Genomic DNA, 19,711 nt, shown 5'->3' with positions numbered 1-19,711 from the left:
CAGGGTGCTTCTCATGAGGGCATCACCCTACATTGGTATGGCCCTCTCTAGCACACCCATAGGGTCTTCCAGAATATTTATTAATCACCCTCAAGGCTCTCAAAAATTTCATTTAATCCCAGAAGAGCCAGTAGATCCATTGAATATTATTTTTATATTTAAAAAATTCGAATAAAAAATATTTTTTCTGTTAAATTCAAACTAAAGACAAGCTGTTTTATCGATATTATTTAATTTGAAATAAGTATCGAATTTAACAGAGAATAAAAAATATGTTTTAATCGTTTTAATCAATCTTAGAATTTTTCTTCAGTGATCATTCGCAAGAGATACACAAGATGTTTAAAGAATATTCAGATTCTAATTATTTTAGGGGATGTCCGGGGCTAATTAGTTCATAAATCTATAGGATTTTCCGGGAAGGAGAGAATTTTCTCAATATATCATTATTATAAGAAATTTTCTACCCTACAACTTTGTCTCAGATCTTAACTCTTTTTCGATGTGTAGTTTTTCCTAATCTTTTTTTCTTTAAAATTCTGTGAAAATTGATTGACTATTTTAGTCGTCAATTAGGTGTGTTGAATTGGTGATTTTTCCGTCACTTGCAATGATTTTTCCACCTGACAAAATAGTTAGTCGCCTCGTTGACTCTTAATTTCATGAGAAATTGCATAGAAGACAACATCAATCACTTACATTCGAAGATTTTGTTGATTTTTAAAGAAATAATAAAAGAGATAATTAATTTGGGGCACCTTCTTTATTATCATATTGCTGTTTATCATGTCAAAATGAAAAGGATTCTTTTTAGTTACAAATGCTTTTGCTTTTAAATACTACAAAAGTTGACATGTACGTAAGTTCCAACTTCCTTTGTAAGACCTCCAATAAACATGAGATTCAGCTTAAGTTGCATGAAGTTTAGAAAATAATAGATTTATTGACTTTTGGAAGTGGTTTTACGAATTAAAAAAAAAATTAATGAAAAATTATTTAATTGTAACATTATTTCTTGTATATTTTCTTTAAACTAAAACCTAATTTAGGCATTGATTTAGTATATTTTTTCCATTTTCTTGGTCATTTTCATCAAAAAAAAATTCTAAGATTGTGTATTCTATAGCAAAAAAATATCCTACCTAACACCAAAAAACTCAGATATTAAGCTTAAACTTCAGCAAAGATTGATTCTGATTTTCGACTTAAAAGCAGAATATTATAAATTTTGTATACTTCCAGCTTTGCCATGAAGAAAAAATACTTCAACTGATTGTGAGTTTTAAATATTTTTCAATGCTCAAGATCAATCTTGAAACTTCCCAAATGTTAAAAAAAAATGTTACATGAATAATAAAATGATTAATTTGTTTTATAATTACGAAATGTGTCTCAATGTCTCTAAAGAGGCTTTTTATTTAGGATATTTCATGTCTCAAGATCATCTGCCGTTCCATTGTTCAATAAAGAGTTAATTTTGTTGCAAATTAAATTAAATCTAATGCTTATAATGGGTTTGTGTTTTCCATAAAAAGGTTTCTCACGTAATATCTACTTGTTATCAAGTTCTGATATGTTAATGAAATGTTTTTTTTCTATGGAAGATTAATTTGAATAATTTTGAATTAAAATCTGAAAAGCCAATTTTAGGGTTTTTTCTTCTCGTTGAGAAACCTTCTTATAATAAGCTCTGGGCTGCAGTAGAAACTATTCTCACTCAATTTTTATATTTATAGTAATTTTTTTTTATATTAAAAATGCTGTAAAAATATTTTATGTTGATGATGCAGTGAAAAGGTTTTTTTTTTCTCTTTTGTAATTTATGTCCCATAAAATATGTTTTTTGGGATTGGGGAATTGTTTTTCGAAGGAAAAGAAGTTTTTTGGGATATTTGCAATAAACTTTGCACTATATGCTGAGAAAATATGTCTAAAAATTACATGCAAAACTGCACATCCATCATAATGCTCGATCTATGTTAAACTCTCATCTCATTTCTTTAACAATTCAATAAACTCTACAAATGGATCAACAACGTTTTTTGTATCTTTGTTTGCTATATGCACTTGTTCTATGTATTGTTCTCGCATCACCGTAAGAAACACCATGCTGCATCAATCTAATAAGCACTATAATGACTTAAATTGCTTGTATTGCTCCAAACCTTCTACAAATAAAAACATATAAAATAATTTTTTTCTCTACTTATCCATTTCTTTTCAACAAGCTTTTACATATTCTTTGTATCTCCATTTATGGTCATCATTTTTGAACCCTTAACATGAATGCATTTCAAACATTTATATCACATTTTTTTTTCATTAAAATCTTCTCTTTTTAACATTTCTTTTTATTCAATTTTCAGGTTGGAAAATATATTAGGTGTGTGATTGAATAAAGCTCCAATGTTGCTTAAGTGGTGTCACAGCTATTTAGAATAAGCTGGGTTACATAGGCAAAGATTTTCCAGAGGGTATGTATGTTTTTTTCTTCACTAACACGAGAAATGTATGATTTTTTTTTTAATTTATAGATTTTTCCTCTTAAATGTCTTAAAAGCTATTGTTGGTATGATAGAAATTATTTTTTATGACAATATTTGATTCTTCTTTGATGTATTGTGCTTCAGATTTTTTAGGATAAAATATATATTTTCTATTCCCATGGGAAAGCAATTCATCGCTTCTGGGTGCGTTTTGGGGTGCTCGGGGGTGTCGAGACGGAGACAATACTGAGCTGGGAACCTGACCGGCTGGAGGATTGTAGTCGTGGGACCGACGTCACGGAACCACGTGCATTTGGGGTACATCCAACGTAAATTGCCGATCCAACGCCCACATTTGACAAATCCACGCGAGATCCATGGACGGATGTCGGAGCAGATCCTGCAAATTTCAAAAATTAGGAAAGGTCTTAGAAAAAGAAAATTTTAAATAAATAAGTAAAGAAGACAAATGTACAAACGTCGTACGTTGAAGAAAAGCTAAATGCTAGAAACGTCAAACAACTAGAACAGAAACGTCAAATGCTAGAAAAAAAACACTTCAAACGTTAGAAAAAAAATTTTAAAAAAAAACGTTTTTATAAATTAAGTTCAAATGTTCTTAAGGATACAGTGTACGACGAAACTTTGAAATAAATGCAATACCTCGGAAAACAAACATTGAACGCTATATAAAAGAAAGCTCTAACGTTGCAAAAGTAACGTCAAATATTGAAATTAAAAAAATGAATTGTCAAAAGCTGCTAGATTTTTCATCATGCAGATATTAAAATTATACAGATATGGATTAATAGATCCTATTTAGAGACTCAGAAATCCTTGAAATCATTGAAATTTGTACTGAAATTTCAAGGATTTGAAATTGAAGGATTTATTGGTCGCTGAATACGACCGAATACCTCAATTATTTGCCTCAATTCTTAAGCTCTCGATGCTTTAGTAGCCCTTCATCAGGATCTTGAACTAATCAAATATTAAATTAATTTTACTTTGGAGCCGCTAACCTGTGTAGGAGTACAGTCCAGCTGGGCTACTCCTTGGTCTCAATGAGCTGACAGTGCTAGCTGAACGATGAAGACCAGTTGTGGGTTTCACCTCACTTTCCGCCTCACTCACACCCGGTACATCAAGGACGGGATCTCGGCTTACCCTGTGGCTACGTCGTGGTGATGTGGGGCACGACTGCACCGTACCAGCCGGTGCTAATCTACTCCGTGACGTTGAAGATGTAGTACTGCTCTTCCGTCGAAAGATTCCTTTACCCGTTGCCGAATTGCACATACCTTCGATGGCATGCAAGAAGAGGTATAACATAAATCCCCGTGAAACGGAAGGAACAGCCTACATTTTCGCTTAAGGAAAGAAAACTCCGTACAAAGGCATCCAAAATATATGAAAACTTTTAGCGGTTATAGGGCCTAATTCAGCGACCAAGAAACCCTTGAAATTCGCTTGAAATCTTGAAATTTCAGTACAAAATTTAAAGATTTCAAGGGTTTCTTGGTCGCTGAATCAAGCCCATAGTTTGGTTAAAGTTGCCAAAAGCATTTTTCTTTGAGGGACACATTGAGTTCTTTGAAGGAGAAATTCCTTTGCAAAATGTGGTAAAAGAATACTTTTAGGGGGTGGAAAAGCGCGAAGGAAATCAATATGAGCAATGAGAAAATGACTTTCACAAAGTCTACCAAATTAGTTTTAGTCCGTGGAAAAACTAAGCTTTGAATGAACTGAAAAGAAAATTCATTTTCAATCCCCATGGCCAAATGGAAAAGCTCTAAATATAATGTCCAATTATTTATTGAATTTTTTTTATTGATGAGAAAGAACAGCAATGAAAATAAAAGTCTTTAGGAAAATTTAAAAAAAAAAGTGTACAAAAGAATTTAGTTACTTGTCCCAATTTTCAGACTGAAAATCTAAATAATATGAAAGACTTTTTCCACCTGTTGGACAAACTTCGCCGCGCACACAGTGTCCCTCGCAGATGTCCTTATTCGAGAGGAGTTCCTCGTAATTGTTCACTGGTAAAGGTACAACAATAAATATAAGAAAATAATATAAAATGCATATTAGAAGATTAAATTGAAAGCATTTAAAATTCACGTGAAACTTACAAGCATCACTGCACTGCTGACGATCATGCAGCTCAAGTGCCAAACTTGGGAATCTCTCCTTCAGTCGCTTCCTCTCCTTTGAAAAATGCAGAGGGTATAAGAAATTAGTTCAAAGTGGCGAAGAAATGCTTTTTAGAAGGATGAAAAATTTAAAAAGGAAGTTGCACTTCAATGTCAAACGTTAAATTAACTTTTTTCTGTGGTTTTCTCCGCTTAAAAGTTCTTGTCTCCCTTCTTGTTTTATTTGTCTGCCTGTTTATCAAGCCATCACTTGCAAATGAACCGAATTTTGTCACGAAGAGGCACCAGAAAGCCACCCCCAAAATACTATGCTGAGACAAATAAATTTAGAATAAAGTCTGAGCATAATTTAACACAAAGAAAAAAACTTTGCTTGGACTATAAGAAAGTTCTGGTGTTATTTTACTTTTAGCCCTTTACCGTCTTCACTGATCAAATAATATAAAGTTCTTATCCTATAAAGGAGTTTATTCATTTCAGTGCAAGTCAAACTATTATTGAAAGAAATAATCAGAATAAAGCATATTCCTGTTAGAACTGAAAAGCATAATGAGAAACTAATCACGAAAGAGACATCTAGTTTTACACTGTAGGAATCTACGAGGAAAATCTAGTAAAAATTTGCCCAAAAATACATATAATGACGTCATTATTGTGTTCTTTCTCTCTTTCAATGCATAAAACCTTAAAATAATTTTTAAAACCACTCACATGAATCATTCGTATAATTGTCTTATACAGGAGAACAAACATAATTATGACGTCACTATTTACATTTTTGGGAAAAATATTTGCCTATTTTTTCCTAGAGCAGAAAGAAAACAATGGTGTTCTTTTTTGACGATCGAAGTTTTACAAAATAGAGGAGAAGCAAAAGAAAATGAAAGCCTTTTACACTTATTTTGTAAATAAAGAGAAGAAAAGAAGAATTTTATTGGAAAACATGCACTCAATAACTTGCAATTTTAAAAGAATTAAGTCTGATTGTGAAAGATTCTTAGGGAGAAAATAGATTTTTTTTTCATTTAACCCTTTCACGGCTAATGAAATAAATTTTTCTCAATTGAAATTTATACAACTCTAACGACATTTTTCATACAAAAAGGCGAAAGAAAAGTAATTTAAAATAACAAGTATAGGAATACTAACTTCAATCAGTTTAAGATTCTCAAATTCCTGTAGTTGATTTTGGAAGCCAAGATTGGGATTTGCCACCGCCCTGCCGGCACGCACGACTTTTAGTGCTTCACGCCACGTGAGTGGTGTGACGGACATGATGTAGGCCACAGCTACCGTTACGGAACGACTCATTCCGGCGAGGCAGTGAATAAGGACATTCCCATCACGAAGACGTGCCGCGTGAATGAAATCATTGCACACGGCAAAGTATTGAGCAAGATTCTGGTCAGGTGTGTCGGCTGCCATAACGCACAGGTAGTGCTTATCGGGATGTAGGCGCCTTGGGCTATCGTGGATGGCTAAGATGTGCGTTATGTTGTGTCTATCCAATTGCTGAGGGTCCTTGCTGTCCCGGTAGTTGCCCACATAGAGCCCAGGAAGCACCTATGGGAAGCAAATACACGCGATGCATCTTTTCCAATTCTTTTTCAATTTTTAAATCTTTTTAATTTAAATTTTTTGCGCTTTCACAAGATCCCAAAAAAAAAAGAAATCCAACAATCTCATACGACTTGTGTGTTATTTTTCAGCTAAAGGAATTTCTTATTCAATGGTACCGTAAGATGGGGTGTTTTGGGAGACGCGGGGTGTTTTGGGATTTATATTAATTTTCCCCCGGTGAATTTGCGTGCAATGACTATTTTGGAAATGATGGAAAAAAAGTTATAACTTTTCTATTTTTCCTCCCGCAGCCAGAAAAGGAAAAAAAAAGTAAATCCAATGGACTCACGCACAGCAATTCGAAACACAAATACACAAAGAATTTTTTTTTCATAATAAATCTGCCTCTCTTTATGGGGTTAAAGTACCTTACTCATTTCCCAATTCATCACCATTTTTAATGTATTCCTATTTTCACTTCACACCCCCGTAACGTTTTTTTTTGCTTCTAAAGTAAAGGCGCTCAGGTGAGCTGAGAGCCGGCGAGTGAACTAATCCGTGCCAACCGCAAATACCAACTAAACATGAAGGGAGTAACTGCAAACAGTGGAAGTCCTGTATGTGGTAGGTATTTCCTTGCGACACCGCCAATTTGCCGTATTCTAATATTTCACAGGCTAACTATATACATTGAATGCCGCGAGTGAGGTTGAGTGGGAGTACCGTTGAGGCTCAAATTTACTGCACATGGATGGAATGATATGATGCAGAATGGAAAGTTCGTTAAATGCATCCCTCAATTGAATTTGTCCCCTATAATCTAATAATGCACTGAATGACAAAAAGGGGTTATTATCTGGCAAAAATTTTATTCCATTTATTAAAAAATTGTTAAATTTATTTAGGAGAATCTCTCAGTGGCATGGGCAGCAATGATATGTATTAAGTTTAAAGGAAAAATACATATATTTCCAGAGCTTACGGCACTTTGTATTTAGGTTTGTGAGCATTTGGAGGACTTTCTTGACTACAGTGGCCAATTTAACTTTTTTAAGTTTTTTTCCAAATATTTCATGAAAACAATTTTTTTTTCAGATCTATTAATAATTCTTTATCTAATATTTTAGTGAGTTTTCATTAAAAAAAAAAGGAAACATTAAGAACTCCCTTAAGCTTCAGTCAGCATGTTTTTTGGTCATATCACTACCCCTTCAGAAAATTCTAGTTATACATATATTTTTTCCAACGTGTCATTATTAAATTTTCCCCTATTTTGTACCAATATTCATGGAAAGCATTGGATGCCCTTGCTGCAGGGAAAGTGAAGAGAAAACGTTGCATTTTCTTTCTCTAAAATAAAATTAATTAGAGTTCAACTAGTGACGTGTACAGTGCACTTTAATTCCTTAATTGCTCAAACACGTTGGTCAGTGAATAATTCATTTTTTTCCTCCTTTATGTCACACAACATCGTCCGACTTATTTGAAAGCATAATGTTGGTTAATTTACATAAGAAAATATGCCTTTTTTCAATATTATAAAATTATAAAGTCAATTAAGGGATTTTCATGCAACTCACCTTATTCATGCCATTTCCCATTTCGGTGGTTTTACGTTTCCTCCCTTCCTTGTAGGCTGATTCCTTTTTTCTTGTTTTTTTGTGTGTGACTTAACTTGAGCAAATTAATTTGTTTTCTTTTTCTTGATTTGTGAATTTTTCGTGGTATTTGAAATAAAAAGAAATAATAAATTCAACTAAATAAAAATAAATGAAATAATGCAATTGATGGCTTAATTTCTCCCATCCCCCGCAGTTTGTTGCTTCCTGGTGAAGAAAGAAAGAGAAATAGAAATGTTCATTAAGTTAAAATGAAAAAGAATTTCTTTATTGCATAATTTCACAAACAAAATGCATTAACATAATTTCATAATTTTCTTGTAATCAAATAGAAATGGAAATTGCACAGTAATGTGTGAGAAACATCTTAATGATTTCTTTAAGAGAAAAAGGATTTCCATGCAAACATTTCCTAATGGGTGTGCTTATTTTCCTACTATACATTCTTGTATTCTGTATAGGAATATCTTTAGAACTACACAGCTGAGTTGAAAACTTGTAGATAAAGAAAAGAGAAAAACTTTGAAAATTTCACCGATTTTTTACATACATACGGGTTAACCGAAAAAAAGTGATAATTTTACAAGGATAAAGCTTTCTAATTTATTACATGGCTGCCCTTTTTGATCCCTTTGTAACTCAATTGTTACATACTGAACCAATAATTCACAGATATTGTATTTTCCTCGTGACGAATTTAATCATTTCAACAAAAGAGGCGTTATGCTTTTTCAATATCCATTTAATAATTATCTATCATTACAAGGACAGAGGCAGCAAAATAGTCTTTTACTTCACTATTCCCCCAACAAATTACCTCCAAAAAAATGAATGGAATTTTAAAGTAAATTCACACCACCCCCTCCTTACTTTACGACAGAGTTTTATCGATATGTGAATGAATTTCCTCGACCATAAATTATCCCTCATACCCAATTTTTCTATGCTCAAAGTAGCGCGGTGGAGGTTGTTAAATTGTTCCAAACAATACATTTTCCCCCCAAAAAATGTGTATGTGCAGCAGTAGAAAATCAACTTTAATAAATTATTCTCAAAGCTATCGCGTTAGAACGCAATCATTAAATATTTTATTGAACCTAATAATTTCTCTTCGTTCTTTTTAAAAGATGACTTTTATTGTACCAACAAGAGAAGTTTTTCTTACATGGGGTAGGTTCTATTCATAGCTGCACTGTGTCTATATACCTACCCCAAAAATATGTAGCAGCAAATGGAGTTTAATTGATAAATAAGAGTGTGCCACTGGTTAGTTGAATTAGGCCATAAAGTAATACAATAAAGCCTAAGGGGGGGGGGGGGTTTATCCTTTGTCAATATTATTGGATAATAAACTTCCTTTTACCCATGTTTGTCTCATTAATTCCCTGAACGAAAATCAATCGCTTTTACTAAAATAATAATAATTAAAATAATATTTTCCTTTTATTCTTTGTTGTATCAAAGAGCATATTCTAAAAGAAGCAAAACATAGAAAATGATAAAGAGAACTCAAACAAAGAGAGAATCACTGCGGTGATGATCATGCTATATTTGCATTTATGTATGATGATTGAATCTGAAAGACAGCAAAATTATTTGCTTTTCCCAACATTTTAATGTAAATTAATGTATTTTTTGCCTATTAATAGATAAAAAATTGTATGCAGAAATCATAGAATTTTTAAACATTTTCTACGCAATTTTATTGTGTGTAAATTCTATTGCATTTTCTATTAGGGGAATATGATCTGAGTATGATTTTCCTTCAGGTTTTCAATTCAAAGTGAATTTGAGTATAAAAGTATTTAAAAAGCTAGTAACAAAGTTTAGAGTACAATTTGGCTTAATTTTTTTGTCCTTGTTTTATTTCCGTTATTTTACTCTTTAAATATTTTTATACATAAGAATATTAGTTTTTTTTTAACAAAAGATGTTTATATAAATCTTTTAATTGACAAAAATTAAGCATATGCAATAAGAACCTGCTTGTAAAAAAGATTAGGTGTTTTATTACCTACATATAAATTGTAGTTATTTGCTTCTTTGAGAAAGCTGCTCTAAATACGACTTTCTTAAGATTTTCTAAGGAAAACTAAATATAAATTATTAAAGGCTCCTAATTTTGGTGCAGATGCTATAGGTTTTCTTAAGAAATTATTATTGAACGATTACAAAAATTTATAAATTCTCTATAGATTTATTACATATTATTATCAATTTATATAGTCATATTTCCTAGAAAATACAAGTGGTCAGAATAAAACCATCTCCCTATTTATTTTTTTTCTCCTTTAGTGAATTTGCTTTAAATACGAATCAAAATTTCCTCTAAATTTATTAACTAGTGAAGCTTCTAAGTGTCTATATCTCTCTATATGTTGGAGAAACAAAGTGATGCATTAGTGCGTTTTTCTTTCCACAAAAAGTAAATTAAACTGTGATACTTAATAGATTTGAAACTGAAGGGACATTTTATTCGACAAGCAATGGATTTAGCAAATGAATGCAATGACTACGTGTCAGTTCCAGAATTCTATACAAGTCGGAGTGTCTTTATTACAGGAGGTACGGGTTTTTTTAGGAAAGGTAAGTTGAAGAAATTTAAACGATTAAATATTAAAATCTCGAGTATTTTTTCCTTAAACTAAACTGCAATTATTTCTTTCTTTTTATTTGAGGTTCTTATTGAAAAACTTCTGGGATCATGTCCCGGGATTAGAAATATTTACTTGCTGATCAGGCCTAAACGTGGGCAAAAAGTTAAAGACAGATTCAGTGATCTACTGGAAGCACCTGTAAGTTTAATTTTATTTCATTAAACTATTTTGTTCTTTCTAACCTATAGATATGTTCCTTCTTAGTAAGAATAGGAAGATCGTGCTACAAAAACCGATTCTAAAGGCAAAAAAATTTATTACCCTCAAATGATACAGTCAGGTATTGATTAACGTCGCATGGGATATACTCTTTCCACTCATTATTATTAATGGGTGGAAAGAGTATATCCCATGCGACGTTAATCAATACCTGACTGTAGTTTTTAAGGAATTTAGTAAGATGTTAAGAATATTGTGAATTTTACGATTAATAGTCGGTTTTATAAAAACAGATAAAGCATCATAAAACAATGAGAATGTGGTAAAGTTTTACGGGAATTTTAATAAAACAAATTTATAATTAGATCACTTTCATTCTTTTTTTTAATTATTGGTTTCTTAATATCTTTTTTTATTCGTCTTCATTTTTTTATGAATGGTTTCGCTTTTTTTTTTTACCATTATGGGCCTTATTCAGCGACCAAGAAACCCTTGAAATGCGCTTGAAATCTTGAAATTTCAGTACAAAATTCAAAGATTTCAATGGTTTCTTGGTCGCTGAATTAGGCCCTATATGTTGTCTTATTTCTTTTCTTCAATAGATTTTTGACAAACGGCGACAAGAACATCCTAACAGTCTCAACAAATTATTACCGATTTACGGAGATATTTCATTAGAAGTGCTTGGATTATCCAAAGATGATCAAGTAAAAATTACCGCCAATAATAATAATTTGAAGAACTTCCTGAAAATCTTAACATTTTTTTTCAGGCTCTACTTTGCCGAAATGTATCGGTTGTCTTTCATTTAGCAGCTACGGTTAAATTTGATGAGAAACTTAAACTTTCCGTCACTATTAATACGTTGGGAACAAAGAGAATAGTTGAATTATGCCACAAAATGATTTTCCTCAAAGTAAGTTCCCTGCTTTTTCTTTTAAAAGGGCAATTGATCGTAAACTTTTCGACTTTGCACGAATATTTAGGCTTTAGTGCATGTTTCAACGGCTTTTTGCAACTCTGATCGGTCAGAAGTGTCCGAAGTCATCTACCCACCACACTATGATTCAAACGACATCATCTCTCTTGTAAAGTGGCTACCGGAAGATCTTTTGGATGATCTAACTCCATCCCTAATTGGGAAACGACCCAATACGTACACATTCACCAAAGCTCTAGCTGAACATGTGCTATCAAATGAAGCCAATAATTTACCTATTACTATTGTGAGACCTTCTGTAGGTGAGTCAAGAAAATCATTAAAATATTCAGCATGATAATTTTGTGTGTCCTAGTTCTTTCTAGCCTTAATGAACCTGTCCCAGGATGGTTGGACAATTACTATGGTCCAACACTATCAATAATCCTTCAAGGTATGGGTTTAGTGAGGGTTATGCTAATTGATAAATCCATAAGATCAGATTTTATTCCCGTCGACATTGTTGCTAATTTAATGATAGTCAGCGCATGGAGACAAGCCACAACGAATAATAAAAATCTAATAGTTTACAATTGTATAAGTGGAAAAGACAATCCATTAGATTTAGGCCGTTTCATTCAACTCTGTACGAGAAATTTAAGAAAATATCCTTTAGGTAGATACGCAATTTTTTTTTCCTAATTTAGTTCTTTGTTTTTTATCATGTATTTTTGTTTATTTAGTAAACTCGTTTTATTATCCTTATGGGTTGGCTATTTACAAGCAGCCGCTATATAGTATTTCCACATATCTTTTGCAAACAATACCTACAGGAATAGTGGATGTTATTTGTTTGTTAACAAAGGGAAAGAGAAAGTACGTACCTGTAATTTAAATTTATATTAAAAACTATTAATTAGAAAGAATGTAATTCTTTTTTTATTTCACAGGTATGGAAAAATATTAAAGAAATATCATATCGGTGTAGAAAAATTACGCTTCTTTTCAACAAGGCAGTTAGAATTCCAAAATGAAAACGTTAGAGAACTTAGGGATGTCTTGAGTACTACTGATCAAAAACTTTTCAATATTGATGTGAGCCAAATGTCGTGGGAGGATTATCTTGAAAACTACGTATTAGGTTTTCGCACCTATTTACTAAAGCAGAGTACTGATAGTTTACCCAAAAGTCGTCAGAGACTTCAAAGGTACTTATTCCATTTTTTTTGTACATAAACCATTGTTTTATAAAGCTAATTTCGTCATTTTTTTTACTCAACAGGTTATATTGGATCAACATTGCAGTGCTTCTTGTATTTGCCGGTGGACTATTGTGGATTATTGTTGCTCTAGCTTCCTTTTTTTCATATTGAGACAAAATCAAAATCAGATTTTTTAATAATCAATCAATATCCTGAGATATTTTTTGGTTAAAAAAAATTAAATTAATGAATTTGGGGAACTTTCCAGTTGCGAGAACTACATGGTATTCTAAATTACTACACAATATTCGTAATTAAGCATTTAGGCATAGAAACTATTTGTTTTCCTTCTAATTTTTTTTTTATTATTTGTGTAATTTACGTTTAACATGGTCGAGATTTACTGCTACAGGCAAGAATTGGTTTGCGTCACATCGGGTGTACTCTTCTCTCCCACACAAAGTAATAAGCATAAGGAGTACATCCGATGTGATACTAACCAATATCTGACTGTACCCTCTTTTAATGAACGAGAAAATTATACCTTTACATAAAATCGCACATGCTTTGCAATAAAAGATTAAGTGTAATTTTATTGTCTGTGAATTCATATTATGTATATCATTAGGGGAAGATGATCTAACTACGGCTCTTTTTTCAAGATTTTTTTTAAAGAGAAAAACAGAATAAAATATTAATACTTGAAATTTCTTTGCTTTTGTACTACCTATTTTTTTAAATTTCCTTATGAATAAACATTGAATAAGTTCAATGTTTTTATTATTTTTAAAATCTTTAAAAACTTATTATTAATTTGTCTTTTTATATAACTATTTTTTTTTAAATTTGTTATTTTTCCTAATACAAAATTTATTTTTCATTTCTGATTTTGATTTTACATTTATATTTTCTATTTTTTTTGATATAGAAACAAAAATCGGTCGAAATTAGAACAGTTCTTTTTATTTATCTTTTCATGAGCTCAGCTTGACTATTTAAACAATTCCTTCGCAATTTATTAACCAGTGAACAGTCTTAACATCAACAACTCTGTCTTGGAGCAAGAATCTTTTATTCCAAAACTGTCTCAAAAAATCTATACTGTAAGGCATAGCGAATCTCTTTGTTGGTTAAATAAAAGTGAATCGTAAATAGAACTGGACATTTTATCCGCAAAACAATGGATTCAACAAGATGTGAAATTGAAAAGCACGGAGTCAAGCAGAATCCTGACAGTGAATTCAACCTCAATAACTACCTATCGATTCCACAATTCTACACAGGTCAGAGTGTTTTCATTACAGGTGGTACGGGCTTTTTAGGAAAGGTGAGCCAAAAGGATTTTAAGACATAAATTTTAAAAATACAAAAGTTCGTTACTTTTTGCGCAGGATTTAAATATGGGAAAGGCTTTTCCAATTTCTTTTATTTGATTTATTATTTTGTAACGTGTTGAACGCAGGGATTTTCCTCATCATCAAATATATAATATCAAAGGGAAAATATTGTTCAAAATTTAATAATTACATACATAGATATTCTTAGTTGACTCTACTTGTATCCACATGAATAATACGAACTGAGGTCATCGAACTCCAATATATAGATGTAAATTACAGCCGAGAAAAATTGTTTTTACGAAATAAATAATTTTTTTAATATATTTTCCCATTCATATTTTTTGCCTGATGAGGAAGAAAATTTCAATTCTAGAAACGTTTCAGTAAAATAAACATACCTATACATACTAAACATAAAGAAAAGTTGTTAAGTCCTTAAACTAAACTCTTTCTATGTTTATTTAAGGTTCTCATTGAAAAACTTCTAAGATCATGTCCCGGAATTGGGAATATTTACTTATTGATAAGGCCTAAACGTGGACAAGAAGTTAAGGACAGATTTAGTGATCTACTGGGAGCACCTGTAAGTATAATTTTTTTATATCTGAAAATAATTTTATGCTTCTTTACCCGGATGGCCTCTCATGTTCAATTCCAAAGGCTACGCAGTAACAATAGGCAAAAACTTTTTTTTTTTTCACTGAAACTTTAATGGATGGAGAAAAAAAAGATATTTTCTAGGGAATCACAAATGCATGACGTTAAATATATTTCTTGTGAATTTTTTTTATAGTTAATAGCTTTTATTGAAGTAGTTAAAACATCTTAAAATTTATGAGTTTAAAAACTTGTAACGGAATAGGTAATGAAATATTTTTGCCTAATTTTTTTTCTTGCTGAATGGTTAAAATTCCTTCAAAATAGTCACTCATTTGAGAACTAGATATAACAGAATATCTGCAAAATAAAACACTAAATAGAAAGAATAGTTTATTATATTTTATCTTATTTCTTCAACAGATTTTTGACAAACGGCGACAAGAGCATCCTAACAGTCTCAACAAATTAATACCGATTTACGGAGATATTTCATTAGAAGTGCTTGGATTATCCAAAGATGATCAAGTAAAAATTATACATTCAAATAATGATTTGAAGACTTCCTGAAAATTCTTACATCTTTCAGGCTCTACTTTGCCGAAATGTATCGGTTGTCTTTCATTTAGCAGCTACGGTTAAATTCGATGAGAAACTCAAGCTTTCCGTTACGATAAATACGTTGGGAACTAAAAGACTAATAGAACTATGCCACAAGATGATTTTCCTCAAAGTAAGTTCCCTGCTTTTTCTTTTAAAAGGGCAATTGATCGTAAACTTTTCGACTTTGCACGAATATTTAGGCTTTAGTGCATGTTTCAACGGCTTTTTGCAACTCTGATCGTTCAGAAGTGTCCGAAGTCATCTACCCACCACCCTATGATGCCAATGACATCATTTCCCTTGTAAAGTGGCTACCGGAAGATCTTTTGGATAATCTAACTCCATCCCTAATTGGGAAACGACCCAATACGTACACATTCACTAAAGCCCTAGCTGAACATGTGCTCTCAAATGAAGCCACAGATCTGCCAGTGGCTATTGTAAGGCCTTCTATCAGTGAGTCAAGGACATCAATAAAAAATCTCCAGCATAATTTAATTTTAGTTGCCTTTTAGCTCTTTCTAGTCTCAATGAACCTGTCCCAGGATGGTTGGACAATTACTATGGTCCAACAGGTACTACAGTCCTTCAAGGAATGGGTTTAGTGAGGGTTATATTGATAGATAAATCCAAAAGAGTTGATTTTATTCCCGTCGATATTGTTGCTAATTTAATGATTGTTAGCGCATGGAGACAAGCCACAATGACTGACAAGAGTCTGGTTGTATACAATTGCGTAAGTGGAGAGAATCCTTTAGATTGGGGTCTTTATGTCTCACTGTCTACAAAGTATCTACGGAAATATCCTCTGGGTAGGTTTAATCACTTTGAAGTAATTTGTATAAAAAAACTTCAAGTCCGAGTTATAAGAACCTGTACCTGTGCTGGCAATTAGGTTGATATCTAGACTATAGCATCTTAGATTTTTTTTATGTGTTTTACTCTTCAATTACTAATTTATTATTTCTGTTTCTTTTATAATTTAGAAAATGCACTTTATTACCCTTATGGATTTCCTTTACACACACAACCATATTATGGTATCTTCATACGTCTTTTGCACACAATACCATCGCAATTATTAGATTTTGTTTCTTGGATGACAAAAGGGAAGCCAAAGTAGGTTTAAAGAAAACGTTTTTATATGTATTTAAAAAAAATATTAACAATTTTCTGCTTATTTTAGGTTTGGAAAGTTATTAACAAAATATCACGATGGAATGGAAAAATTGCGTTACTTTTCTACAAGGCAGTGGGAATTTAAAAATGATAACGTTAAAAAACTTTTTAATTATTTGAGTTCTGAAGATCAAAAACTTTTCAATATTGATGTGAGCCGAATGTCGTGGGAGGATTATCTTGAAAACTACGTATTAGGTTTTCGTACCTATTTACTAAAGCAGAGTACTGATAGTTTACCCAAAAGTCGGCAAAGACTTCAAATGTATGTATCTCTATTCTTTCACTAATTATATTTTAGACTAATATTCTTATTTGTTTTTACTCTACAGGTTGTTTTGGATCAACTTTGTTGTTCTTTTTGTAATTGCCAGTGGACTACCGTGGATTTACTTTTGCTATAATAAATCCCTTCCTACCTTACAGAGGAAATTTTTGAAGACACGAATGCAAAAATCAATAATCTTCAGGAGTTTTAATTAAAATTGGACTCTTTGAACTCTTTGAAATGATCACAAACTTCACAAATATTTTATATAAAATAATATTTTTTAAATAAGTTTTATACTTCTGTCATTAATAAGATCTTGGTGTTAGGTAAAAATACTAATAAAGGAGTTTATGTTTTTTCTATGGGAAAACTCTTCGTTTGTGTAAAAAGTCGGAATAATGCGTTACTTGTAGAAGATCTAAAAAAATGAGAAACCACCAAAGAAATCTTTTCATTTCCCATTTTAATAAGATATAAAACATCTCTGAAAATTCTCTAATTTACATGAAAATACAAACAATGACGTCACAATACTGCTTTATGTCTCTTTCAATGAATTAAACTTCATTCTTGTCTTTGATTTGTGAAAAGTATCAGGTTTTGAAGAATTAAAATACATGGGTGACGTCATTGTTCACATTTTTAGGCAAATCTGCATAGTTTTCTCAGTTAATTCAAGTGGAAATTGTAAACTTTCTTGACTATTTATTACTCACGTATCCTGAAGAATATAATGATTTCTCCTTTTTTTTTCGTTGTGATTCTTTTTATTTTCCAACAAGATTAAGCATATCCCGACTGTTTCCTTAAACAAGATAAGAAGAAGTTTTCCCATACAGAAAAATAAACTCCTTTCGAGATAAAATTCTTTTAAATAAATATTTTTACAATCAATCAAATTTAGGTAATATTTGTCTGCAACGAATTCAGAGCTCAATCCCAATACCAACTATAAATTTTGGAAGGTATATAGATACACAAAATCTGTTTATGGAAGATAACTAAAATCATAAACCTAACACGATAAGTAGCCCCATGCGCGATGGTAGACTAAATAAACTCCTTTTTATGTTTATGAAGGATCACATCGACGCGTATTTATATATTTAGATAGTGTTTTATGCTTTTATCCGGGGTGGGTAGGGTGGTGTGATTTCCATCGAGCTGCATTTTCTCACCCTGAGAACCTTGCCACTGTGCGTGGAGGAGTTTTGCGCAAGAATCAGCCTGATGGATGGTATCTCCTGTCCAATTACTTACAAATTATTCTACCGGATAGTTGGGTATGGCTCAATTTGTCGCATCATCAATCAAGCGAAACATGAATTATGCAGCATTGATTTTTTTTCACCTCTATGGGAATTATCAGAAAAAATATTACCACGAATCTTTGCTTTCTTTGTGGAGAAAGTAAGATTTAGCACATCTCTTGTGATTTCATGGGAATTCCTGCATTTGACCCACTTCACGCATAACTCAGATTCTCCTTGGACCAGGCCAAGAGCATATAGACACAGTCACAACATCTTGTGTACATACATAAATGAAGGGAAAGGATGTCCACATGGGACGTTGAATTTATTAATGAAAGATTGAGAAAATATTTTCTGTCTCATATGGGTGAGAGGGGACTTTTAGAGGACGGCAAATATATAGCAAAGTATTATGTACAATATGGGGTGAATGTTGTTTTTGGCTTATCAGTCATACACAAATATAAAAGCAAACTTTCCCCATCCTCCCCCATTTGCAAGTGTTGTGTGTGGCGGAGCTCGTGGAAAAATCAATAAAGCATTGTACTCGAATGGGCAAAAATCACCTTATTTTCAGGAAAGTGAATTTCGCAGAAGCTCACCGGAAGTTACTTTACGACGATTTCCTGCTCTTTTCACCTCTTCTCAGTGCGTCGAAGGGCTCCACCTTCGTCGTGATGTCCTTCACGGTTCATGCAAAGAATGTTTCTCTTCTTTTTCTCCCACACAACCAGATGGTACAAAAAAGCGTAGAAAAATTTTCGAAAACAAATGAGCACTTCCCACCGAAAGGAGGTCAAAAAGAGGTAGCAAAAAAGGTGTTGTGGAAAAAAAACTGTTGAGGAAACACCCAGTTTAGTTTTTAAAAAAATGATAACGTATTTGAGGAAAATCAATTTAGTTGCATTCACATAAAACTGCCCGAAATTGGGGAGACGATAAAAATTGCAAGATGCTGAAAAAGTTTGATGGAGAAAAAATGAAGGAATCAGACTGAAAAATGGCCGTGTGTAGTCGCGACGAGCTGAAGAACGACTGGATATCAATTGAGCAGCTGGTACGGAGCGCTACACTATCGCAAATACCAAAGAGGATTCTCTCAAAAGAACCCCATTGGTGCGACGAAGACAATCATATGTAGCATATTCCATCAAAAGGGGAATTTTATATTTAATTCGATAAAAGTCGACAGCATAAAGGACTAAAATTCAAAAAAATAACGTCCAAAGGAAGTCGCGCGATGAAAATTGGAAATTCAGGAAATTCATCTGGCCCGTGGCATGATAAAAAATACAATGGAGGAATTTTGGCACACAAAATCATGCTAGATAGCTACATAGAGTGACGTCAAATGTTGGGATTAAAATGGACATTTTGAAGCATACAACTTCACTGTACAATCTAATTACTATCTTTCGCATTTCTGCATTATTGCTCCATTGTACATGGATTGTGTGGAGCTATTTTTGGACGACAAATGATAGCTGATGGGATTAAAAATTTATTTATAACTCACTGAGTTGCAATTGTGGAGTAATTAAATCACTCCAGAGGTCATTAGCACTTTACTATGTATACCTATAGTATGTACAATGCAAAAGATGCAAATTTATTGAAAGAATTGAATGTTAAAATATGTAAGAGATTTTATCATTACTAAATGACGAATAGAAACACTGATAAAAATCTAACATAAAATCATTTATCTAGCTA

The 19,711-nt window shown here is 32.2% G+C and overlaps 3 protein-coding genes across 4 annotated transcripts; 2 read left to right on the top strand and 1 right to left on the bottom strand.

Annotated features, from left to right (window-relative positions):
* Nucleotides 1–744: 744 nt before the first annotated feature.
* LOC129795802 (dual specificity protein phosphatase 15) lies at nucleotides 745–19,035 on the bottom strand. Of its 2 annotated transcripts, none has more exons than XM_055837284.1 (7): nucleotides 18,565–19,035; nucleotides 7,780–8,025; nucleotides 5,789–6,202; nucleotides 4,619–4,694; nucleotides 4,448–4,525; nucleotides 3,509–3,787; nucleotides 745–2,886 (listed from the first exon to the last, which is right to left on the bottom strand). In XM_055837284.1, exons 2-7 carry the CDS (start codon nucleotides 7,798–7,800, stop codon nucleotides 2,678–2,680), a joined length of 1,077 nt encoding a protein of 358 aa, XP_055693259.1. In that variant the 5' UTR covers nucleotides 7,801–8,025; nucleotides 18,565–19,035; the 3' UTR covers nucleotides 745–2,677. The 2 variants fall into 2 exon arrangements, with proteins under 2 accessions (XP_055693259.1, XP_055693260.1); XM_055837285.1 differs by having other exon boundaries at nucleotides 18,601–19,035.
* Nucleotides 10,305–12,417, top strand: LOC129794466 (putative fatty acyl-CoA reductase CG5065). Its single transcript, XM_055835218.1, has 6 exons — nucleotides 10,305–10,404; nucleotides 10,483–10,613; nucleotides 11,237–11,341; nucleotides 11,407–11,550; nucleotides 11,621–11,876; nucleotides 11,930–12,417. The coding sequence occupies exons 1-6, from the start codon at nucleotides 10,305–10,307 to the stop codon at nucleotides 12,253–12,255; spliced, it is 1,062 nt and encodes a 353-aa protein (XP_055691193.1). The 3' UTR covers nucleotides 12,256–12,417.
* LOC129795801 (putative fatty acyl-CoA reductase CG5065) lies at nucleotides 13,780–18,547 on the top strand. Its single transcript, XM_055837283.1, has 9 exons — nucleotides 13,780–14,082; nucleotides 14,562–14,678; nucleotides 15,116–15,220; nucleotides 15,282–15,425; nucleotides 15,496–15,751; nucleotides 15,811–16,107; nucleotides 16,282–16,414; nucleotides 16,482–16,739; nucleotides 16,807–18,547. Exons 1-9 carry the CDS (start codon nucleotides 13,936–13,938, stop codon nucleotides 16,955–16,957), a joined length of 1,608 nt encoding a protein of 535 aa, XP_055693258.1. The 5' UTR covers nucleotides 13,780–13,935; the 3' UTR covers nucleotides 16,958–18,547.
* Nucleotides 19,036–19,711: the final 676 nt, after the last annotated feature.

The sequence above is a fragment of the Lutzomyia longipalpis genome, chromosome 4, assembly GCF_024334085.1.
Source record: "Lutzomyia longipalpis isolate SR_M1_2022 chromosome 4, ASM2433408v1".
In the NCBI taxonomy this organism is placed as follows: domain Eukaryota; kingdom Metazoa; phylum Arthropoda; class Insecta; order Diptera; family Psychodidae; genus Lutzomyia; species Lutzomyia longipalpis.
Note: the sequence above shows the minus strand (reverse complement) of the source record. Positions and strands in the feature narration are given on the sequence as shown.